At 37.6% G+C, this 22674-nt stretch overlaps 1 protein-coding gene across 1 annotated transcript in view; it reads left to right on the forward strand.

Moving 5' to 3' along the window:
- LOC124792676 (potassium channel subfamily T member 2) overlaps nucleotides 1-22674 on the forward strand; it is a 691963-nt gene that overhangs the window by 632561 nt on the left and 36728 nt on the right. Inside the window, exons 20-21 of the mRNA XM_047257958.1 lie at nucleotides 3557-3742; nucleotides 7543-7674. Of these exons, the coding sequence (XP_047113914.1) occupies nucleotides 3557-3742; nucleotides 7543-7674 (318 nt within the window). The remainder of the gene's footprint in view (nucleotides 1-3556; nucleotides 3743-7542; nucleotides 7675-22674) is intronic.

Consider the following 22674-nt stretch of genomic DNA (forward strand, 5'->3'; position numbering starts at 1 on the left):
TCATTCTCGTAAAACCTCCCATTCCAAGAGTCAAAATGATAGTTTCGTATCTTATTCAGTAACAGTAACCAAATATTTGCTTCTTGCTATCTTAATAAAATTAATCTTAACTTGCAGGACTCAAGAGCATACATACATACACACACACGTAGTGAGTGGTAGGAGCAACATTTTCAGATAAAAGATGTACATTAATTCTGTTCTGAATCAGTTACAAATAAACCTCATAAACAAGACTAAAGTAGAGGAATCAACATATACAGATAAAAGACCTGTTCCAAATTGTGATTTGTGTGAATATAAATCTGTTTACTATTTTTCTTTTGACTACAAGCTCAATTAAGCTGTTACTTTTAGTACCTTGCTCATCTGGCCAACTTCAAGGAATAAATAATGGCATGTGTTTAAAAATAGTCATGTCTGGTTATGGTGAATGTAGAACACAGTTGGTTTTGAGGAAAACACAATTTTAGTACACTACTGTTTGGAAAAGTGACTCACCAAGACAGATGGATGTGATCCCAATGAAGTTTATTCAACTGATTATGGATGTGTCACTACATAAATGACTAGCATTACAGACCAATGTCTGTGACTGTGGAAATTCCGTACAGAGTAGTGCCACCACATGCTGCAGTCAGAGCTTCTAGATGTCATGACATAGAATCAAAGTGTGTCTGCTTATGCTGCTCGGCAATGCTCTACCACGCAATTTGTATGCGCATCCACAAATCATCAACTGTGGCTGCAGGAGGACCTGAATGAACAAACTAATGAGTGACCATATCCCAAATGTGTTTGGTGGGTGACATCTCAAGTGAATGAGCAGTCCAGGGAAGCAGTGGTAGCCGCCATTCTTCAAAGAAAGCTTGCACATACCTCCCCATGTGTGGCTGGAAAATGTCCTGCTGAAATATGGCACATGGAATGGCCTGCAGGAGGAGCAATGCCTGAGGCTGTAAAGGCTTCCTGAAGAATGGTAGCTGTTCATATTGCACTCAAGATGTAGGAGGCAAGATCATGTGTTGCAAACATTTGTCCACCATGTTGATCAACACTACAGTCTGCCTGATTGTGTTCACTATGGCGGTGTCAACGCACATGCAACCATCACTGTAGGACAAGTTGAAATGAGACTCATCTAAAAACATTTCATTTGCCACTCAGCATGCCAGTGTCGACATTCACAAGCCCATTGCAGTCTGCAGTGTTTGTGAGTTCTGGTCAGTGAAAGCTGACGTTATGTCGCCTGTCCAGCTGACAGAAGATGGCATTGAACTGTTGATACTGAATTGTCCACACCTGTTGCAGTACTCCAATATCATGCCAACACTGTGGATGAAGCTGTTGTGTCTCTTACGGCCAGGCGGGAAAGATGGCGGTCATCTTGCACTGTGGTCACATTGTGTTGTCCAGTACCCTGTTGGAACTTTGAACAGCCTTCTTCTCTCCACTGGGTCCACGTACACCTCACTGTTGAAGCAGCATATCCTGTATGAGCCGCAGTGTCACAGAATGATAGATCCACACCTGGGGGAACACACTCACATGCCAATATTCGACTCTGTGATGTTGGCGAGGCATAGTGGCACTTGCTTACAGGTTTCCACTTCATGTGATGGCTCCACACTGACTGAATGTTTCGTAACACTGACCTGTACAGTCACACAAGAGAGGGTGCTGGTGTGCCTTCGCAAATCCTCTGCCATTTAAATCAGTTATTATTGTTCGTCTGTCCTACTCATCGTCTTATCATGCTGTGTTGCAGACCATCACTTCTGAGTGTTTACGAGGCATGTTTTTTAAGTAAGGTCTGTTTGAACATAAGTACACAATGAAATGTTATTTCAAAAAAAGTAAATTTATTTTCAGAGATTACATACTTTATTCTATTTTTTGACATAGTTGCCAAGTTTGTTGAAATGTGCATCATACCTCTCAACAAGTTTTAAAATACCCTCTTCATAAAAACTTGCCTCCTGCTCCGATAACCAAGAGTTCACTGCCATTTTCATGTCGTCGTCGTCATTGTAACAGTTGCCACTGAGGTGTTGTTTGTGGTGGAGGAACAGATGGTAATTGCTTGGTGCAAGATCAGGACTGTAGGGTGGGTGGTCTAAAACGTCCCAGCCAAAACTGTCCAATAAATTGCGGGTCTGACCTGCAGTGTGAGGTCTTGCATTGTCATCGAAAAGAACAAGTCCCTTTGTCAGCATGCTGCATCTTTTGTTTTAAATTGCTCTGCATAGCTTTCTCAGGGTTTGGTAGTATGCTTCTGCATTGATAGTGGTTCCTTGTAGCTTGAAGTCGACCAACAAAACACCATGCCTATCCCAAAACACCGACACCATGATTTTGCGCTGGGACAGAGTCTGTTTGGCCTTCACTTTTACAGGTGAGTATGTGAGTCTCCATTCCGTGCTCGTTGCTTCGATTTGGTCATGATATGCAAAACCCGTGTTTCATCTCCAATTACCATCTGACTCAAGAAGACGTCACCTTCTTCATGATAACGAGTCAAGAATTTCATTGCACACTCAAATCTTTGGTTTTGTGGATCCTCTGTTAGGAGTTTCAGGACCCAATGGGAGCACAGTTTCCTAAACTTTAGGTGTTCAGAAACAATGTTATAAAGCACTGATCTCGACACATCAGGAAATTTGTTTGAGAGACCTATTATTGCGAAGTGCCTGTTCTCACGAATCCTCGCTTCAACTGAACCACCAAATCGTCTGTAATCAAAGAATTCTCGTACCCACTTATGCACTTTGCTTTCACTTATAACAGTATCACCGTACACTTCGCAAATCTGTCGATGAATTTCTGCATCAGACAGGTTCCTTGCTGACAAAAACCGCATCACTGAGCGAACCTCACATGCGGCAGGTGAGTTGATAGTCTTAAACATTTTGAAAACACAGAACATAACCGTACAGTTTAGCTTCAGAGCTGAAACTGAGCACAGTTGTTCCCGAGGCATGCCTGTACACGACACATGCACTCATTGTGGTACGCACGCATACTACTAGTGTCTACAACAAAACGAACCTTACTTAAAAAACACGCCTCATACTTTTTGCAAACAGTAGCGTATTTCATTTTCAATATTAACAAATGTCATTGTCTAGTGCCTGTGGTGAATGAAAGTGAGATAATGGTTAGTGCAACAATAGAACCTGTACATTACACAGCAATATATTCTTAAAACTTGAAGAACAAACATGGAAACAATTTTAAGAAAATTGAAGGCAAGAGCTTAGTTAACGACTGTCTCCACACAGTTCTTAGATTTGCATCGTCTTTCTTGATACCTAGTTCTGCAAAGTATTTAAAGTGCTGTTGTGTTGATAATGCACCATGTTTCATGAAATAATAATCTGGATGGCTTTTAGATATTTATTTAGTGTCTTATTATTGTACTCTTAATAATGATGCAAGCATTCTGTATGGTAGATTTGTGTTTCTGTTTCTTTTTTTATAAAAATTAATAACGTGATAGTATCAGAGAAAGCTTGGGTTGCTTGTAATATTAATATATTTCTGCTTTTATTTTCAGCGAGAGAAGGAACGAGGATCACACATCTCCTATATGTTTAGGCTTCCATTTGCTGCTGGTAGTGTATTCAGTGCTAGTATGTTGGATACACTCTTGTATCAAGCGTTCGTTAAAGATTACGTTATCACATTTGTCAGACTTCTTCTTGGAATTGATCAAGCTCCAGGATCTGGATTTTTGACATCTGTAAGTCTACACAAATTATTCTATAATAAGTCAGTGATATAGTGTATTTAGTTTCCATCTTTATGGATAGATTATTACTCCAGAAATTAGAAGGATCACCCCCAAGTTCTTACAAAACAACTGTCAGATGACTCCATATACCTGTGAAGTTATTACTTTTTAAAATGTTGTTAAAGCAATGGCACCTCAGAAATTGACTGCGTAGTTTCCTTTTTACAGAGAGTGCTTAGAGAAACCATACTGTGGAAAGGAATGAAAATCTTGAAGGTTTTTGTACAGACCTAACTCAACGTCAATGTTTCAATTGCTACCTTCAGCTTTTACACCTTCGGAAGAGACTGTACAATTGATTTGCAGGATTTTTTCGTGGTTATGCTTCCATCAGCAATAAATTTTGTGAAAGTCATCCAGAAATCATTTGTTCTAAAAAGCATCTATGTTGTGCTTAGAATAATTAAAATTATGACCATGTTACCTAACTATGTGATGGAGGCATCTTCAGACCTGTCATAGACTAAAGTACCTTTGATTTTACATGAAAATTTTCTGTGGATAAGATCTGTGTCTAATAGATTCCACAAAACCTGACTAAAGCCCAAAAAATGGATTGTGTTAAATAATAAAATTCAATACAGGAAATGGAAAATCTGTGTCTAACATTATAACTGGAGATGAACATAGGATACAGTCATATGAACTGAAAACTAAGTGGCAGTCAGCTGTTTGGGTGTATCAAGATGAACCAAAACCAATAAAAGTGGTTCATTCATTAAACACTTCCTAGAAAATTAGAGCTTGTTTGTTTGATTACATTTGACTTTTCATACCCATTGCTTTAGAGCAAGCTGCTGCAGTGCAGCCCCTTAGGGATGAGTGCTTATTAGCTCACCTGGGGGAAGGCACAGATAGTGTAGGCTACCAAACAGGCAGCACTGGCACAAGTGGTCCGAACATACATGTGTCACTTGGCTGTCCCTGTATACAGTCATTTATCTGGGGTCATGGATTGCATAGCCTATGGCCCAATTACCTGAATACTTGTGCAACAGTAGTTTGCCCACTTGTTCCATGGTAGTTGCCTGCCAACAGGTGGGCACTCAATCTGGAACAGCCTCCTTTAGAGGATTGAAGAATAGTTGCTGCTGCGTGGTGTACAACAGTTTTTCCCACAACTATTGATGTAACTTAGAAATGCAATGGAAAACAACATATTGCTCTACATCATGACAATACCAGCTGTGAAACATTTCGTTACCTGTTGGAGGAAAATACCAAATTAATGTTTCATTGCCCATGTTCATCTTATTTGTTGCTTAATGACTTTCATTTGGTCCCTTGTGTTGTAGACGTCAATTTTTGTCACCTCAAGGAGCTGCTGAATTTCTCTCATTTAGAGAGAAAATACATTTCCAGAATTTATGTGAACACATGCAGAAGTATGTACAAAAAAAATTTTCTTTTATTGTTTCTGTAAAAATTTAAAAGACGACACTTGTATTCTGTAGAAACCCTTGATATGTCATGCCACTGGCTGAGTTTCCCACACATATCATCAAAATCTATCTCTGCAAAATTGATGGTGAAAGAAAAAAAGACCTTACAGATTATACTTCATGCCATGCTCTATAGCATTTATTTATCAATATTAGAGAAGGAAAGTTGCTACTCACCATATAGTGGAGATGCTGAGTCGCAATAGGCGCCAAAAAAAAGATTCACACAATTATTGCTTTCAGCCATTGACGCCTTTGTCAGCAATAGACACACCTACACACACACTCACGCAAACGCAACTAGCACGCACTGTGCAGCCCCAGACAACTGAAACCACACTGCGAGCAGCAGCACCAGTACATGATGGGAGTGGCGACTGGGTGGGGGTAAGGAGGAGGCTGGGGTGGTAAGGGGGAGGGATAGTATGATGGAGGTGGTGGATAGTGAAGTGCTGCAACTTTCCTTCTCTAATTTTGTTGCATTCCATCCTGGATTTTCCATTGTTTGCGTTTATTTATCAGTTATTTGCCTACGCCAGATCCCCTCTCACTTCCAGGCCAGAAACCCTCTCTTACTTCAGACCAGGCATTTTGCATTCTGCTCCATAAACATGTAGAATTTTACATAACAACTGATGACAATGCATGAGTATATATTAAAAGTCTCTTCGGGTTTGCTGCTGTATCCTAAAATCAGCTCAATCCAAAATTTCAGTGATCCATCTGGTCGCCATCTTCAGGAGAATGCTGTTTCTGCTGATGCGTCCTTCTGAGAACTGTTCTTAGTGGGACTCATTAACAGAAGCAGCATTCTCCTGAAGATGGTAACCAGTTGGATCACCGAAATATCGGGTCGACTTGATTTTAGTATCCAGCAGCAAACCCGAAGAGCCTTTCAAAACTTATTGCACTGGGAAAGCGTATGATGTCTCATGAGTATATGTTATCAGTTCATATAATAATAACTGTAGTACAAATCACAGGTATGGAATGAAAATGTGTCCAACACTGTAAGTAATTATCTTGAGACTCTGCAGACTCTCAACATAGTGTTTGACATAAAACCATATGATATGAGGAAATCTAAGAATAATTTGCAATATAAGAATTGAGTGAATTATGAATTTGTTCATTTAGAAATGTTATATTTGTGTTAGCAATTACTGAGGAGATGATGAAATGGAGGCAGTAATTACAGTTTCAGATTGCACCTGAGTCGTGATAGTTTCTTTAAAGTGAGCATGGTGTGGTGTATCAAATATGTGTTTGCACTAAAGTGGGACAACATCAAGTCTTCAAGTATTTGGATCTCATTTTAGGACATAACACTAATCGAAGAACCACAATACTAGACCCAATTTAAGTGTTTATCAATTATTGCATCAGCTTGGTTAATTTAAGCTGTAATATAAATACAAGAATCTGTTCACCACACGTTATGTATGCCACTCACAGCTTACAAAAAGTACAGAAAAACTTTCATCAAAGGCAAGGTTGATGATGATGAAACTATGGAATATCTTTGTAAACTTAAGAATTGATACAAAATATGAATAATAATGAACAGTGAACAGTTTTGAGTCACTGGAACTTTATCATATGATAGATAAGGAATGAACATGATGAAAGGAAGACATAGAACTCTCAGTAGACCTGAAATGGTCAACAAAAGTAGGGAGGCATGCATAACTCAATAATTACTGTTTGGTTAATGAAATATAGAAGTGAAAAAATGCACAAGATAAGTGGTGAGCCAACTTTACAGGTTACATTGATATTAAACCAGCAGGAAGCGCAAAGCAACAAAATCACAAAGTTAGAATCACGTTAAGGACACAAAAACAGCTGAAAAAGATACGTTCATGGGAAAAATTTTCATTGCATATAGGAAGAGAAAATGTGAAAAATAAAGATGTTAATGTACAAGATACCAATAAGTAGCCACTGTTAAAATGCAAAAGAAAAACAGGTAGATGACAAAAATATTCAGAAATTACCTTCAACAAAGAAGAGTTTTCCTGAGTGTGATCAAAGAGAAAGGTGAGACTGATGAGGAAAAAATATGTCAATTAACATGGTCAGAATGTGACATACAACTGAAAGGTTTGAACTCAAATATGTGGGTGTGAACTTTGTATTTAGGTTGAAATTAAAATTATACTCTTGATCTTTATTTATTTATTTTTAATTTTTACTATTTTATATTAATCGTAACTATGATATGTGTGGAATATCCATGAATGAAAACTTTATTGTTGGAATTATATTTTGTATAGGTCATATATTCCGTGTACTTTTGTTTTCTAGATGAAAATTACAAAAGATGACATGTGGATCAGAACATATGGAAGACTGTATCAGAAATTATGTTCAACAACGTGTGAGATACCAATTGGTATCTATCGTACACAGGATACCTCACTTGCTGATTCGTCCCACGTGAGTAATAGCAGTTCATCTCGACGATGGCCAGGGTGTGTGCGTGTGCCTTCCATGGTGAGTAACTCATGTCGGGTGTCAACACAGTAATGGTGTATTGTCATGATACTTGAAAGTGTTTGAGTCTTAAATATTATTTCAATTACTTTTGAGAAATTTGTTTTATTTATGTCACTCAGGTTTTATTTTTACTTGTCTACATATTTTCTTTAAATTTTTGATAGTATCAAGTTTTCTGCTCTTTAGATTGTGTATATTTTTTTCCTATTTCACATTGCTTTTTACTTCATTCTTGCAATACAATTATGAAATACTTCTTGTTTTTAATATACCTTTAACTCTTTACCTTCCTTTTTTCTGAAACAATATGTAACTACTACTTCAGTGGCATGGCTTGCAGTCATTTCAAGTGATTTTTTTTTTTTTTTTTTCAAATACTTTCATTTCAAAAAGAGTTCTTGAAAGTTTCTCTCCAGTGAATGCACACGCACCACTTTCTTATATCTGGCCAACTTTCCAGTAGGAATATTTTCCTATGTATAAAATAATACTTTCTTTGCATTATGGCTCTTGTAAAGAAAACTTACGCATGCTTGAGAAATGTAATTCTATTTGCCTGATTTTAGTATCTTACCACTTTCAAATCATGTCAAATAATTCTTAATATATTAGTGTCATGTATTGCATAACAAACTGTAAATCTAACTGTACATGGTTAGGTAGCTGGATAGGCAAATAGGTAAAAATTCGAATATCCAGCATTTAATATCTATTGGTCTTAGGATTTTTCAGGGTAGTTCTGGGAATGCTTTGTATGATTATCTGCATTCCACATTTAACTATACCAGCCAGTGGATACAGTAGCCCAGATCACAAAAAAGCAGAAACAAATCATCTCGACTGATCCATGCATAACAATGCACTGTATTTTGAGTAACTCTTCAGTTAAGAGCAGCCTTTCATGTATTTATTTTTTTCTGAAATCAAATTGCCCCCTTCAGTGGGACATCGGGAAATTGATTATTCACAATGTGATAGTTAATTTTCTTAGTGACTGTCCAACAGAACTGCTGGATACATTTACTGACGACATGTCTTTGATTTCATCTCTTTCAAGGGTTTGTGGCAACTGTCTTTTCAGTCTTCATATCATTCTTCAGTCTTCATGAATCAAGGATGTTGCCCAGAGGGGGTGGGGGGGGGGGGGCAGCAGCTTATGTACCTCATTGATAAAGGTAGCTAGGTAGCTGTACCATAGGCCCAACCACAGTAGAGAAGTACCTGTAGAGAAGTCAGACTAACCTGTGGTGAGGATGAAGAGGGGTGACAGGCTTTTCAGTGGCTACTGGGCTAGCAGTCTGGATTAGGACCTGCGAGTACAGGTGCGTGCAAGAGAGAGTACAAATACGCTTCACGACAGTTAGCGGAGATTGCCAAAGATGACCACTTCTTCCTTGCCTAATAACACAATTGAGTGAACATTTGGCTGTGGCCACACAAAGGGTCACACACTTGTCCACAGCCATGCAGATATCACACACTTGCACTCACTGGTAAGTAAACCGCGAATTTGCAGGTGTGAATGCACAATGGGCTTTCCTTACCATCTGCATTGGGCCAAATGACGAATGCAGATTAAAAATTATTGTTCATTATTTGTGAATAACAATTAAAAATATTTATTGGAGCAATTATTCATTTCCATGAATAAAAACATAAATTAAAGAATACATATGAAAACTGATGAAGTTTATTCCTCTAATTCTTTGCCGTTTATTAAGCAAATGTACTTTTTGTTGTTTTAATTAGTTTTTGAAAAAAAATTGAAAACATTTTTGAAAAACCCCTTTTTTTCCAAACATCTCATCAGAAAGTTTATTTGTTGTGCAAAGATGTGCCATTGTGACACACTAAAGCAAATGCTTTCTATGCATGTAGAGAGGATATCAGTACATTATGCTCATATCTCCAGAAGTCATCTTTATTTCAGTATAACAATACAAAGATTTCAGAACATAATCATCTTCAGCAAAAATTTAGAAATCATTAATTTTTGCAAATAATTCATAGTGATTCTACGTTAGGTTCACCTACCAGGAAATGTTCAAAATAAAATTTTCTTTTTATGACATAACATCGTTGTGGCCTAATTTCTTTGACATTTCTGTGGCTAATATTTGCCAGTAGAAAGCTTTTGACAATGTTGACTGGAATACTCTCTTTCAAATTCTAAAGGTGGCAGGGGTAAAATACAGGGAGCGAAAGGCTATTTACAATTTGTACAGAAACCAGATGGCAGTTATAAGAGTCGAGGGACATGAAAGGGAAGCAGTGGTTGGGAAGGGAGTAAGACAAGGTTGTAGCCTCTCCCCGATGTTGTTCAATCTGTATATTGAGCAAGCAGTAAAGGACACAAAAGAAAAATTCGGGGTAGGTATTAAAATTCATGGAGAAGAAATAAAAACTTTGAGGTTCGCCAATGACATTGTAATTCTGTCAGAGACAGCAAAGGACTTGGAAGAGCAGTTGAATGGAATGGACAGTGTCTTGAAAGGAGGATATAAGATGAACATCAACAAAAGCAAAACAAGGATAATGGAATGTAGTCTAATTAAGTCGGGTGATGCTGAGGGAATTAGATTAGGAAATGAGGCACTTAAAGTAGTAAAGGAGTTTTGCTATTTGGGGAGCAAAATAACTGATGATGGTCGAAGTAGAGAGGATATAAAATGTAGGCTGGCAATGGCAAGGAAAGCGTTTCTGAAGAAGAGAAATTTGTTAACATCCAGTATTGATTTAAGTGTCAGGAAGTCATTTCTGAAAGTATTCGTATGGAGTGTAGCCATGTATGGAAGTGAAACATGGACGATAAATAGTTTGGACAAGAAGAGAATAGAAGCTTTCGAAATGTGGTGCTGCAGAAGAATGCTGAAGATTAGATGGGTAGATCACATAACTAATGAGGAGGTATTGAATAGGATTGGGGAGGAGAGATGTTTGTGGCACAACTTGACCAGAAGAAGGGATCGGTTGGTAGGACATGTTCTGAGGCATCAAGGGATCACCAATTTAGTATTGGAGGGCAGCGTGGAGAGTAAAAATCGTAGAGGGAGACCAAGAGATGAATACACTAAGCAGATTCAGAAGGATGTAGGTTGCAGTAGGTACTGGGAGATGAAAAAGCTTGCACAGGATAGAGTAGCATGGAGAGCTGCATCAAACCAGTCTCAGGACTGAAGACCACAACAACAACAGTTTGTTGTAAGCCTCCGTAGCTCATGGACAGCAATGCGTGTGAACTATTTAGTTTTAAACTGTGCTTAAGACAGTGCTACAATGATTGCAGTTGGTGTAGAGAGGCCAAAAAAAGTCTTCTGGTCATCCTGACATGTTCTCAATAAAAAAATGTTGGCTCTGGGCTGCAGTACTGTGAAGTCCTTCACGTACCGAAACCCTTTGTCTCTTATGGAACTTTTCGATCTCAAAGCTCTGTGTAACTGCATAGACACTTGTTCCAGTGAAAAACTATTCTATGTTCTATCGGGATGCTTGCTCAGAGTTAATTCTAAAACATTTTTTAATGGCTTTGGATGTTCAGCAGCATTCCACAGTCATTTTAGGAGACTTTTAATCTAAAGTCTATTTTAAATTCAGTGCATTAGTGTTTGTAAAATGATTCTTTCACATAGTGTTCACTAAAAGAATTACGATCATTCCACTTGAGACCTGTGGAATGGTACATTAGCTTATTTGTTTGAGTTATAAATATTTGTCATGTATTGTTGTTTTTCTGACATGTTCTACATCCTGGAGGACCACCTCACTATGGATCAATTGGAATGAAAGTAAATCTAATCTAATCTTATCTTCAGTCATTAGCAACCACTGAGTTCTTGGTTTGTTCTCTCGTTTACTTTACTTTCTCCCACCTCTGAACTGACTTACAGAGTTAGTTAGAGAGGGACCTACATTTCAATGTGTACTCTGAAACATGGGGCAACTTGACTTGACATTTTTGTTATAATTAAAGGTGAAAGAAATGATAATGACAGAGAAGGTCATAGGACCAGTCAGAGATCTAATCCTAAACCTTCAATTTTGTGTTCTAGAATTTAACCCACCTGACCACCAAGGAATATTCCTGTGCAAGTTGTTAATAAATTAGTAATGAAGAAAATATAGAGGCATTCTACATTATTCATTATTTAAGCTACAGATAATTTATTCACAAATAAATTTGTTTGAATGATGTATATATTCAAATGATTGTGCAGACAGCAATTTATTCAAATAAAGCCCATCTCTGCTTACCACTACACCATGCACTTCATTCCTCTTTGCTGTCATTGCAGTTGATATTATCAATGTGTTCAATTTACTCATGAGAACCTACAGTGTACCTGGATTGAAGTATTTTTTTCTTTTGTTAATTACAAACAATGTAGATAATTATAATCAGTTGTCATGTTCATTAACATAATTTTTTTATTTGTTCTGTCCAAAATACGTCTCAGTGTCTGTGATTTTAGCTGCAGACTGAATGCAAGTATTACTTCATCATCTTTCATTAATGCAAATTTATAGTTCCACAGTTAAATCAGTGATTTTCAACAACATTCAATATTTGACCATCACTTCAATTGTACATAATCATTTTCAGTCACTGCGGTGCTACTTGATGAATCTTGGGTACACAGCACTCACCTTCTCCATAGAAAACAAGTAAAACAGCCAAAAAGAACTCCTACTTCTAAACGCTTTCCAACACTTGCAGGGTCGATTACTGCCACTATGTTGAGATGAAGCTGTTTAGATTCGATGTTTCCTTAGCTGTCTGGCAGGGCCAGCTATCTGTTACTCCACACTCGGTGAGTGAGCGCCATGTCATACCAAGTGAAACCATGTGATAGCAAGTGAGGGAAGTGCCAGGCACATGCTTCTGCAACATAGGTGAAGTGAGTAATAGACAGTGAGCGCTACTTGTGCAGTTTTGCCACATGAATGCAGTGTGCTATTCTGGATGATTGACAGATCTTGCCTTGTAACATTAGGCAATGTGACCTTGCTGTGCTGATAATTCAAATGGCTGAAAGCAAGGCAGAAACTAAAGCCATTATTATTCCTGAGGGGATGCAGCCCTACTGTAAGGCTGAGTAATGATGCATCCTCTTGGGTATAATATGCTGGAGGTAAAATCCAGGAAGATGTAGTCACAAGGAAAAACAAAACTGGCTTTCTATGACTCGAAACATAGACCTTTAGATCCCTTAATCAGATGGGTGGGTAAGAGAATTTAAAATGGGAAATGGACAGGTTGAAGTTAGATATAGTGGGAATTAGTAAACTGCAGTGGCAGGAAGAACAGTAGTTCTTGTTAGCTCAATACAGTGTTATCAGCAGAATAGCATATAAGAGTGATGGAATAGTTGGCCTAACAATGAATAACATTATAGGAATACAGGCAAGCTATTATAAACAACATAGCAAATCCAGTATTGCTGCCATGATAGACATGGATCCAAAATTCACCATGTCAGTACAAGTTTATGTGCAAACTAGCTCTGCAGGAGATGAAGAGAATGAAAGAATGTATGATGAGTTAGAGGAAATTAATCATATAAGTGAGGAAGATGAAAATTTAAGTGGGACCAGTGACTGAAATTTAATGATAGAGAAAGGAAGAGTTGGAGAAATAGTAGGAGGACATGGACTGGTAGAAAGGAATGAAAGAGGGAGCTTTTCACACAGCGTAATTTAAATATTGCCAACACAGTTAAAGAATTTTGAAAGAAGCTTGTGTACGTGAAAGAGAAGAGACATGGGGACACTGGAAGGTTTCACATTGGTTAAAGAATTTTGAAAGAAGCTTGTGTACGTGAAAGAGAAGAGACATGGGGACACTGGAAGGTTTCACATTGGTTATATAATGATAAGACAGAGATTTTGAAACCAGATATGGTTCTATAATGGTAAGACCAGATATTAAACAGTAAAATGATTCCAGGGGGAGATACGGATCAAATGGTTTTCAACTGTAAATTAAAACTAAAGGAATTACAAAAAGATAGGAATATAAGGAGATGGGGCATAAATAAATTGAAAGAAATTTCCAAAGGAACATTAGACAATACTTGACTGAAACAGAGAAAGTAATACAATAGGAGATGAATCAGTATCTCTAGAAGATGTAATATTGAAGGCAGCAGAGGATCACTTAGGTATAAAGACAATCCCTAGTAGAAATTCATGGATAACACTGGATATACTGAATTTGACTCATCTGAAAAGTGAGATTGTCAGGAAATGCAAAATAACTAACCAAGAATGACTAGAGTATAACTGTAAGGCTGTAGAAACATGCGTGACTATTCGAAAGATAGAGACCACCTATAGGAAAATGAAAGAGGCCATTGGAGATGAGAAAAACTGGTTAGCAAGAGCTTATATGGCAAGCCAGTACTAATCAAAGAATGGGAAGCAGAAAGGTGGAAGGGATGTAGAGGGTTTATATTGGGGAAACTATCTTGAGGACAATATTATAGAGTAAGGAGAGGAAGTAAGTGAAGATGAGATAGGAGATTGCAAAAAGAATTTGACAGAGCACTAAAACACTTAAATTGAAACAAGGCTCCTAGAGTAGACAACATTCCGTCAGAATTATTGAGATTCTTGAGAGAGCCAGCCATAAATTCTTGAGAGAGCCAGCCATGATGTAACTCTTCCACCTATGCAGTATATTTAGACAGGTGAAATGCCTTGCAACTTCGAAAAGAATGTCTTAATTCCAGTTTGTAAGAAGTTAGGTGCTAAGGACTTAGTACCTGACAGATGTGACTTAATGATCTGTCAGCATAATGAGTCATACTTGTGGAAAATACAAAGATGAATTATTTACAGAAGAATGCAAAAGCTGATAGAAACTGGTTTCAGGGAAGATCAGTTAGGGTTCTCTCCAAAACTGTACTAACATGTGAGGCCATAATGACCCTTTGATTTATTTTAGAAGGCAGGATAAAGAAAGGCAAACTAAGCTTGTAGCATTTGTATATTTAAATAAAGCATTTGACAGTGCTGACTGGAATACACTCTTTGAAATTCTGAAGGTAATTGGTATAAGATACACGGAGTGAAAAATTATTTACAAATAGTACAGAAACGAGACTGCAGCTGTTAGAACCAAAAGACATGAAAGAGAAGCATCAATTGAGAACGGAGTGAGACAAAGCTGTACACAATTCCCTATGTTATTCAGTATGTATGTTGAGCAGACAGTATAGGATCTGAAAGGAGAGATGTGGAAAGGAAATTAAAGTTCAGGAGGAAGAAACAAAAATGTTGATGTTTGCTGACGACATAATTCCGTCAATGGCAGCAAAGGACCTGGAACAGCAGTTGAGTAGAATGTATAGTATCTTGAAAAGAGGTTATAAAACTAACATCAAAAGAAGTAAAATGAGAGTAATGAAATGTAGTCAATTAAATCAGGAAGTACTGCAGGAATTAGGTTACTAAATGAGACACTCAAAGTAGTAGATGACTTTTTGTATTTTGGCAGCAAAATAAATAATGATTGCCAAAGTAGAGAAGAAGAGTGAAAATCTCATTCTGGAAACATCCCCTAGGCTGTGACTAAGCCATGTCTCCACAATATCCTTTCTTTCAGGAGTGCTAGTTCTGCAAGGTTCGCAGGAGAGCTTCTATAAAGTTTGGAAGGTAGGAGGCGAGGTACTGGCAGAAGTAAAGCTGTGAGGACGGGGCATGAGTCGTGCTTGGGTAGCTCAGTTGGTAGAGCACTTGCCCGCGAAAGGCGAAGGTCCTGAGTTTGAGTCTCGGTCCGGCACCCAGTTTTAATCTGCCAGGAAGTTTCATATCAGTGCACACTCCACTGCAGAGTGAAAATCTCATTCCAGAAAGAGCATGTTCTGTACTGGCAGATTAATATTTGTATTACAGCAACATTTACATGGTAGATCATTGAAGTTCTAGTAACATTTATATGATACATCACTAAGGCAAAGACACAGATCATTAGTGAACTTCCTGAAGGAACACGTGGAGGCTATTGAAGCAGTGGTGAGTCAAATATTCCATAGCAGTTGACTTGAAATTATCCAGGTCATTTATTGATTTAATTTGTGGGGGAAGTTTATTATAAATAACTTTCCCATAATACAGGGTTCCTTTTTTATTCAGTGTGGTGTGGGTGGATCTAAACGAAAGTTTCCTTTTTGCCTGCCATGTCTCCACAATATCCTTTCTTTCAGGAGTGCTAGTTCTGCAAGGTTCGCAGGAGAGCTTCTATAAAGTTTGGAAGGTAGGAGGCGAGGTACTGGCAGAATTAAAGCTGTGAGGACGGGGCATGATTCGTGCTTGGGTAGCTCAGTTGGTAGAGCACTTGCCCGCGAAAGGCAAAGGTCCCGAGTTTGAGTCTCTGTCCGGCACCCAGTTTTAATCTGCCAGGAAGTTTCATATCAGTGCACACTCTGCTGCAGAGTGAAAATCTCATTCCAGAAAGAGTGTGTTCTGCACTGGCAGATTAATATTTGTATTACAGCAACATTTACATGATAGATCATTAAAGTTCTAGTAACATTTATATGATACATCAGTAAGGCAAAGAGACAGATCGTTAGTGATCTTCCTGAAGGAACACGTGTAGGCTATTGAAGCAGTGATGAGTCAAATATGCCATAGCAGTTGACTTGAAATTATCCAGGTTATTTATTGATTTAATTTGTGGGGGAAGTTTATTATAAATAACTTTCCCATAATACAGGGTTCCTTTTTTATTCAGGGTGATGTGGGTGGATCCAAACGAAAGTTTCCTTTTTGTCTGGTGTTATAGGAGTGGATATTTTCATTTTTCTGGAAGAGAGTGCGATTTTCCATTGAGTATTTTTTCATAAACACGGTTATCTCATTCGCATATATACATGGAAGTGGAAGGATTTCTAGCTTTATAAAGAGTGGGTACAGGTTTTGTTTCCATTTTACACCTTTCATTATTCTTATAATTCTTTTTTGTAGCCAAAAGAGCTTTTGGCTAAGAGAAGAGTTACCCCAGAAAATAATTCCATATTTCAGTTGTTAGTATATATAGACATAATACACAGTTTTCAGAGAATCTTTGTTGCAGCCTCCCCTTAATATTCTCATTAAGTAGCATGTAGTGCTTAATTTCTTATAGGCTTGTTCAATATCCATCCCCCATTTAAGATTGTCTTGGAGCCATACTCCCAAGAACTCAGTGTTGTCTACATTCTGAAGGTCTTTGTCAAAATCTGAGTCTGAACAGTTTGCTCACCTTTTTTCACATTATAGAAATTTAGTACCATTGTCTTATATACATTTATACCAATTTGTTGTGACTGAACTGGTTTTCAATATTGTTCAGTGTTCCTGTTGTAGACTTCTCAAGCATTTCCATTTCTTTTCCACTTACTAGCACACTTGTACCATCAGAAAAAACTAGATGATGTCCTCGCAGAATTTGTGTAGGTCATTCGCATACAACCGAAATAGAAGAGGTCCCAGAACTGAACCTTGTGGCACTCCATGTTTAATGGTTTCATAGTTTGAATAGTGTTGAGTGAGTTAGATGAAATTTTGATGTTGCACTTCAACCACTTGTTTTCAACCGCTTAGGTATGACTTTATCCAGTTGTTAGCTGTTCCTCTAATCCCCGTGTTGTCAAGCTTAGGCAATAGTTTTGTGTGATCTATGATATCAGAATAGAAATAGAAATTTAGAAATAACTTTTGAGGGTTGTGAGAATGCATTCCATTAAATACAAGATAAGGTAAAAATCTGGTTATACCCTGTAAAAGTTGAATGGTGTGAGGAATCATAATGACGTGTGGTGTGGGTTGTCTGTAGGTGGGGGCACAAATTATGGGAGCTATGGCAACAGTGGTAGCCATCTCGAAATCCGCCATTTTAGTTTTGGGCTACATGTTTCAAATGGAAAGGGGATGATGTGGCACATAATTTTGAACTGCTAGTTTCTCAGGAATTCACATGTTAAATTTGTTTTAAGGTATCTTTATTTGTGTAGTAATTATGACCTATTAAATTGTTGGACCTATTAAACAGTATGATGAGATAAAAGAAATTATTCATATAGTGAAGGGGGGTGAAAATTTAATAGTCGTGGGTGACAGGAATTTGATAGTAGGAAAAGGAAGAGAAGGTAATGTAGTAGGTGAATATGGAATGGGGGTAAGGAATGAAAGAAGAAGCTGCCCAGTAGAGTTTTACTCAGAGCATAACTTGATCACAACTAACACTTGGTGCAAGAATCATGAAAGAAGGTTGTGTGCATGGAAGAGGTCTGGAGATACTGGAAGGTTTCAGATAGATTATATAATGGTGAGACAGAGATTTAGGAACCAAGTTTTAAGTTGTAAGACATTTCCAGGGGCAGATGTGGACTCTGACCACAATCTGTTGGTTATGAACTATGAATTAAAACCGAAGAAACTACAAAAATGTGGGAATTTAAGGAGATGGGACCTGGATAAACTGACAGAACCAGAGGTTTGTACAGAGTTTCAAGGAGAGCATAAGGGAACAAGTGACAGGAATGAGGGAAAGAAATACAGTAGAAGAAGAATAGATGGCTTTGAGAGATGAAAAAGTGAAGGCAGCAGAGATCAAGTACGTAAAAAGACGAGGGTTAGTAGAAATTCTTGGGTAACAGAAGATACATTGAATTTAATTGCTCAAAGGAGAACATATAAAAATGCAGTAAATGAAGCAGGCAAAAAGGAATAGAAACATCTCAAAAATGAGATCGACAGGAAGAGCAAAATGGCTAAGCAAGGATGTCTACAGGACAAATGTAAGGATGTAGAGGCATATATCACTAGGGGTAAGATAGATACTGCCTACAGGAAAATTAAAGAGACCTTTGCAGAAAAGAGAACCACTATGAATATCAAGAGCTCAGGTGTAAACCCAGTTCTAAGCAAAGAAGGGAAAGGAGAAAGGTGGAAGGAGTATATAAAGGGTCTGTAAAAGGACAATGTACTTGAGGACAATATTATGGAAATGGAAGAGGATGTAGATGAAGATGAAATGATAGATATGACACTGCGTGAAGAGTTTGACAGAGCACTGAAAGACCTGAGTCAAAACAAGGCCCCAGGAGTAGACAACATTCCAGCCTTGGGAGAGCCAGCCGTGACAAAACTCTACCATCTGGTGAGCAAGATGTATGACACAGGGGAAACACCCTCAGACTTCAAGAACAATATAATAACTCCAATCCCAAAGAAAGCAGGTGTTGACAGATGTGAAAATTACCGAACTATCAGTTTAATAAGTCGCAGCTGCAAAATACTAACATAAATTCTTTACAGACAAATGGAAAAACTGGTAGAAGCCGACCTCGGGGAAGATCAGTTTGGATTCCATATTTGGAACACGTGAGGCAATACTGACCCTACGACTTATCTTAGAAGACAGTTTAAGGAAAGGCAAACCTACATTTATAACATTTGTAGACTTAGAGAAAGCTTTTGACAATGTTGACTGGTTTGCTGATGACATTGTAATTCTGTCAGAGATGGCAAAGGACTTGGAAGAGCAGTTGAACGGAATGGGCAGTGTCTTGAAAGGAGGATTTAAGATGAACATCAACAAAAGCAAAATGAGAATAATGAAATGTAGTCGAATTAAATCGGGTGATGCTGAGGGAATTACATTAGGAAATGAGATACTTAAAGTAGTAAATGAGTTTTGCTATTTGGGAAGCAAAATAACTGATGATGGTCGAAGTAGAGAGGATATAAAATGTAGACTGGCATTGGCAAGGAAAGCGTTTCTGAAGAAGAGAAATTTGTTACCATCAAATATAGATTTAAGTGTCAGGAAGTCACTTCTGAAAGTTTTTATATGGAGTGTAGCCATGTATGGAAGTGAAATGTGGACGATAAATAGTTCAGACAAGAAGAGAACAGGAGCTTTCAAAATGTGGTGCTGCAGAAGAATACTGAAGATTTGATGACTATTATCACATAACTAATAAGTAGGTATTGAATAGAATTGGGGAGAAGAGGAGTTTGTGGCACAACTTGACTAGAAGAAGGGATCGGTTGGTAGGACATGTTCTGAGGCATCAAGGTATCACCAGTTTAGTATTGGAGGACAGCGTGGAGGGTAAAAATCATTGAGGGAGACCAAGAGATGAATACACTAAGCAGATTCAGAAGGCTGTAGGTTGCAGTAGGTACTGGGAGATGAAGAAGCTTGCACAGGATTGAGTAGCATGAAGAGCTGCATCAAACCAGTCTCTAGACTGAAGACCACAACAACAACAAGTGTAGGACACTTGTCAGAGTTGGCATCACAGAATATGCTCAAGATGAACTAGATATCTACTTGCTACAGTAGCTCTCTAAAACCTTCCAGTTCTGCAGGGCATGATGGCCTCAGTATTAAATATTAAAAGTGTGCCGACAAAATGTTTCTGTACCTCTGTCTGCAGCATAAAATAATATAATAGAATCAGGCACCTTCCCAGATAGACTAATAATAGCTCAGGTAACACTCATCTTTAAAAAAGGAGACAAACTCAAAATTAAAAACTACAGATCCATCTCAATACCTCCTGTCTTTTCCAAAATAGTTGAAAAAGTCATATGGAGCAGAATTATTAACTTTCTCCAGATGCGCAACCTAATGTTTGAAAATCAAAATGAATTCTTAAAATGTAAATAAACTAGCACAGCAGCTGCTCAGTAATTGAAGAGATAATAAGCAGCATCAGGAACAAGCAACATGTTGCAGGTATATACCTCGACCTTGAGAAAGCTTTTGACTGTGTGAATGCCATAATCCTATTAGAAAAGGTATGAAACATTGGCATCAGAGGAACTGTTCACGACTTAATAAAATCTTATGAGTAGCCAAAAACAGTTTGTACTGCTTAAAACTGAAAGTGGTGTTCACAAATCCAAAATCACTAATATAAAACATGGAGCACCGCAGAGTTCAGCACTGGATCCTCTTCAGTTTTTGATTTATGTAAATGACATAATATATTGCATTCAGAGTTCCAAAATAGTTCTGTATTTCGATTGTACATCCATTGTGTGTAAAAAGGAATCATTTAACAACTAGAGACCCACTGTAATAATGTAACAAATGAAATTGTTCAGTACTTCAATGAAAGTCACTTAAATATAAGCAGCAGTAAAACATGCCTCATGGAGTGTAACGACAGTAGTTTTCATGATGAAATTAAACTATATATAGACAATAAATCAATATAAACAGAGTTTATTGTAAAATTCCTTGTTTTAACTGTTCAAAGCAATCTAAAGTGGGGCATACATGTTGACACTCTAGCATGTAAATTATCTAAGAATATATTTGCAATTAATACGATTAGCAAGTTCTGCAAAGACACTATTATCCTAAAAACTGCATACCATGCTCTATTCTCCTCTCACCTTAATTATGGAATAGAAATTTGGGGAGCAACAACCAAAGCAAGTCTAAATAAGCTATTGCTACTTCAAAAAAAGGGATGTAAGAATCATCTGTGGAGCAAAATATAAGGACTCATGCTGTGGTTTCTTTCCAAGAACTGGTGTACTAACTGTAGTATACATGTACATTCTAAAAGCCATGTTACTTTTTAAAAGACTGCAGCTCAACATTCGTTCTGATTTGTATCAGTACTATACCAGAAATAAAGAAAAATTTTACCTCAGCAGCCACAGAACAGCACTTATGAAAAGGGACCACAGTATGCAGGTTTAAAGTTAGCCAATGCAATGCCCAGTGAAGTTATCATCCTACCCACAATGAACTTTAAATTTCAGTTAAAGAAATTCTTATTACAAAACTGATTTTACACATTAGAAGAATACCATACTTATGTGCAGAATAAGAAGTGCTTCAAAAAAAACTATGTAAATAGTGTTAAGCAAACCATTTATATTTGTAATTTAATCATTTTGTTTATCAATGCCGTATTCAGAAGAATGTATTATTGTGCTCTGTATCAAGAATTGTAACCAGTTTTTATACATATGCAATGAATTGTTTGATGTTGAATGAATTGTTATTATTATTATTATTACTGCTGCTCACTACATGACATCATTGCACAATCTACGTTGACAGACATACCCTGCGAGCCATTATATGGTGCACGGCAGAGGGGGCACTGTACCACTACGAGCTATTCCCTTTTGTGTTCCATTCACAAATAGAGTGAGGGAAAAACTACCTTAAGCAAAATGTGTGTTGGCGGCCATAGAATTGTTCTGCAGTTAGCAGCAGATGCCAATTCTCTAAATTTTCTCAGTAGTGTTTAATAAAAAATATTGTCTTCCCTTCAGGGGTTCTCATTTGAGTTCATAAAGCATTTCCATAATCTTCACATGTTGATCAAATCTACCAGTAACAAATCTAGCAGCTCACTTCTAAATTGCTTCATTGTCTTCCTTTAATCCAATATGATGGGAAATACAAATATTTGAGAAATACCCAAGAATGGGTCACACTAATCTCCTTTGTAGATGAGCCACACTTCACGAGATTTCTCCCAGTAAACTGAAGGTAACTATTCACCTTCTCTACTACCAAAGTTTCATGCTCATTCTGTTTGATATCGCTCTGCAGTGTTTGGCCTAGATATACATGACTGTGTCAAACAGGACACTATCACTACAGTATTTGAACATTACAGTATTGTTTTTCATACTCATCTGCATAACTTATCTTTTTCTACATTTAGAGCAAGTTGCCAGTCATCACATTAAATAGAAATTCTGTCCAAGTGATTCTGCATCCACCTAGAGTCACTCAGTGGAGACACATTTCCATAAACTGCAGTGCCATCAGCAAAGAGTCACAGATTGCTTCTCACCCTATCATTCATTTAATTTAAATATAGAGAAAACAAGAGTGGTTGTATTACACCTCCCTGGGGTACTCCTGAACCTGAAGATATCCTTGTTTCTTATGAACACTTACCATCCAGGACA

The sequence above is a fragment of the Schistocerca piceifrons genome, chromosome 1 (assembly GCF_021461385.2).
Source record: "Schistocerca piceifrons isolate TAMUIC-IGC-003096 chromosome 1, iqSchPice1.1, whole genome shotgun sequence".
NCBI lineage: Eukaryota > Metazoa > Arthropoda > Insecta > Orthoptera > Acrididae > Schistocerca > Schistocerca piceifrons.